Here is a 2,715-nt window from a genome sequence, read left to right as displayed (position 1 = left end):
TTTCCCTAACTCCTAAATTATGGCCATTACTAAAGTCAAGGGCACTAACATCATTTCCTCAAATTGGATGGAGGGAGAAGAAGATCTAGTGACTTCCATTAACTTATTCTCCTGTATCCAACCAAGCCTGAGCTAATGCTCCTTATTAAAGAATTTTCTCCAACATGCTACTTTTTCCCACTTTAATTAACACCATCCACATTATATTTTCTATACACAAACTTACTGGAAACAACACAAGGAGCTCTATTATATGAAAATATATGTAATTCAAATTAATGTTAACCGTGATGTACGATCCAAATCCATCTAACCTACAATATAACCTGTCTAAAAAAGGATCTTCATTTGTATGAAATGCTTAATTTACAAAAGTAAATATCGTTACAGGGAGGGCTGATTATGAAGTGCATATCAACAGATCAATCTCTTACTTTGATTATTTCATTGTAATGGATGACATCATATGCATAGTGTGCCTATCACCAAATGAGGCATGCGGGCACCACACTATATTATATTAACATCATATTATATTAACCAAAACTTATCACACTATTTCACAAGGGAAACTGGGTGTATATATATATATATACATATATTAGTACATTTAGGTGTCCATGTGCCATTGAATAGGTGAAGAAAGATCCCTTTAGGGACAAACAGAGAGAAAGAGAGAGAGAGAGAGAGTATGAAAATGGTGCAAGAGGGAATCCGAAAAGGTCCATGGACAGAACAGGAGGACGTCAAATTGAACTGCTTTGTAAGATTGTTCGGTGATCGACGATGGGATTTTATAGCTAAGGTTTCAGGTTTGAAGGTGGAGGGAGACAAATAATAATAGGTATGGTTATCTGGATATTGGGGGCTATTGGAAAGAGCTTCCTTTAACGACCTGGTTTTGTTGTAGGTTTGAACAGAACAGGAAAGAGTTGCAGGTTACGCTGGGTTAATTACCTACACCCTGGTCTCAAACGAGGTAAGATGACACCCCAAGAAGAGCGCCTTGTGCTGGAACTTCACTCCAAATGGGGAAACAGGTTTGGCAGCATCCTAAAAATTAGTAGTTGAATATTTTTCCATCCATGTAAATCCTCAGTTCTGTGCGCCTTGGTACATAAGGATGATTATACTATTTTTCCTCAATAACTACTAGCTTGCTTGTTCACATATCTATACCAGTATTCAATTAATATGTAGTCATGATCCAATACAGATGGTCAAGAATTGCCCGCAAATTACCAGGGCGTACAGATAACGAGATTAAGAATTATTGGAGAACTCATATGAGGAAAAAGGCTCAAGAGGAAAAACGGGCTATGTCTCCCTCGTCATCTTCTTCTAATTGCTCTTCCTCATCACCAAGCAATCCTATTGTGGAATCATTGCCCTTCACAGAGACTGGAGGGAAGAACTTTTATGATACAGGGGGCCCTGACATAAAAGCTTCAGCAGAAAAGCAGGTTGAAGAAGAGCAAGGGGGCGAAAAGGGGTACTCAATGGATGATATATGGAAAGACATTGAGAACACCTTAATTCCAGGTAATGATGGCTATACTGAAGAAGGTAGCAGTTTTCCTTGTCCTACTTTGGATTTTCCAACATGGGATCAATACCATTCGGAATCACCATGGACCATGGCTGAAGAGAGTAAGATGTTTCTCCCCGCATGTGATCATTTATTTCCCTGTTCTGATTATGGGACAGCATATCTAACTGGCTAATCATAATTTTACTTGGTAGAATTTGTTCATATATGTAATAGTGTCCCAAGGAGGATCTAACCTGTAAAGCATGGGTTTTTCTTTAAGCTTTCTGATTCAGTCCTGCGTCCTTTCTTTTTGTTGCTAAACCAGTCCTGCATCCTTTGAAACCATTGTAATCATCTCATGCAAGAATATGTCTGTGTTTTGTGTGTTTATACTTTCCAGATAGGAAGAGAGAACTTCATCAAATCTCCCATGAGGAGGTTGGTATGTTTATGGATGTAATGTATAATATGCCCTTACATTTCAAATTTCAATAAAGCTGGTTCTATCTAGAGTTAGCGTTTTTTGTTCTGTATAATATGCCCTTACATTTCAAATTTATAGATATTCAAATGTGTACGAGAGATAGAGATGAACTTGTTCAAGTAATACTTTGTGCCAGAGATTGCGTTACACTTCACATAGCTACTCCAGAATTCGCAAAGCCTAGAGCTGAGTGGCATTGTTAGAAGATTAAGAGAGATAATATAGATTCTTGTGGAACTTGTTTAGTGACAGAATAAAATTTGGGGGGGAAGAAAAAGAATATGTTTGAGTACTGTACAATACTGTTAAAGAGGTACTGTTCACATTTATCTACTGTTGCAACCGTGTATGATGTAGAGAATATAAGAACGTATGAAATGAAATCAGAGAGCTAGATTTAACTATTAAATTTGTAAAAACATCATCATTTAATTCCTAAGAGAATCATCTTCTCATAAATTTAAAAAAAAAAAAAAAAAAAAATCCCTAAGAGAAAGGGAGAGAAGAAGTTACAAATGTTGGATGGAATTTCAATAAATAATTCCCCGAAAAGTTGCTATTACAACTTTAAAAAATCTTTAGATAAGATAAAGAAAATGTTATCCTAACGAAGATGTCATCAAAAACCACTAATTCAAGTCTAATCTAATCATTTTATACTTGTTATGCAGGGGGCATAAGACTTATTAGTGGCTATATG

At 36.3% G+C, this 2,715-nt stretch overlaps 1 protein-coding gene across 1 annotated transcript; it reads left to right on the top strand.

Moving 5' to 3' along the window:
• Positions 1-532: 532 nt before the first annotated feature.
• On the top strand, positions 533-2,041 carry LOC136069425 (transcription factor MYB59-like). Its single transcript, XM_065777935.1, has 3 exons — positions 533-812; positions 911-1,040; positions 1,217-2,041. The coding sequence occupies exons 1-3, from the start codon at positions 692-694 to the stop codon at positions 1,722-1,724; spliced, it is 759 nt and encodes a 252-aa protein (XP_065634007.1). The 5' UTR covers positions 533-691; the 3' UTR covers positions 1,725-2,041.
• Positions 2,042-2,715: the final 674 nt, after the last annotated feature.

This window comes from Quercus suber, unplaced genomic scaffold, assembly GCF_002906115.3.
Source record: "Quercus suber isolate HL8 unplaced genomic scaffold, Cork oak 2.0 scaffold_169, whole genome shotgun sequence".
In the NCBI taxonomy this organism is placed as follows: domain Eukaryota; kingdom Viridiplantae; phylum Streptophyta; class Magnoliopsida; order Fagales; family Fagaceae; genus Quercus; species Quercus suber.
This window is presented reverse-complemented; position numbering and strand designations above follow the sequence as displayed.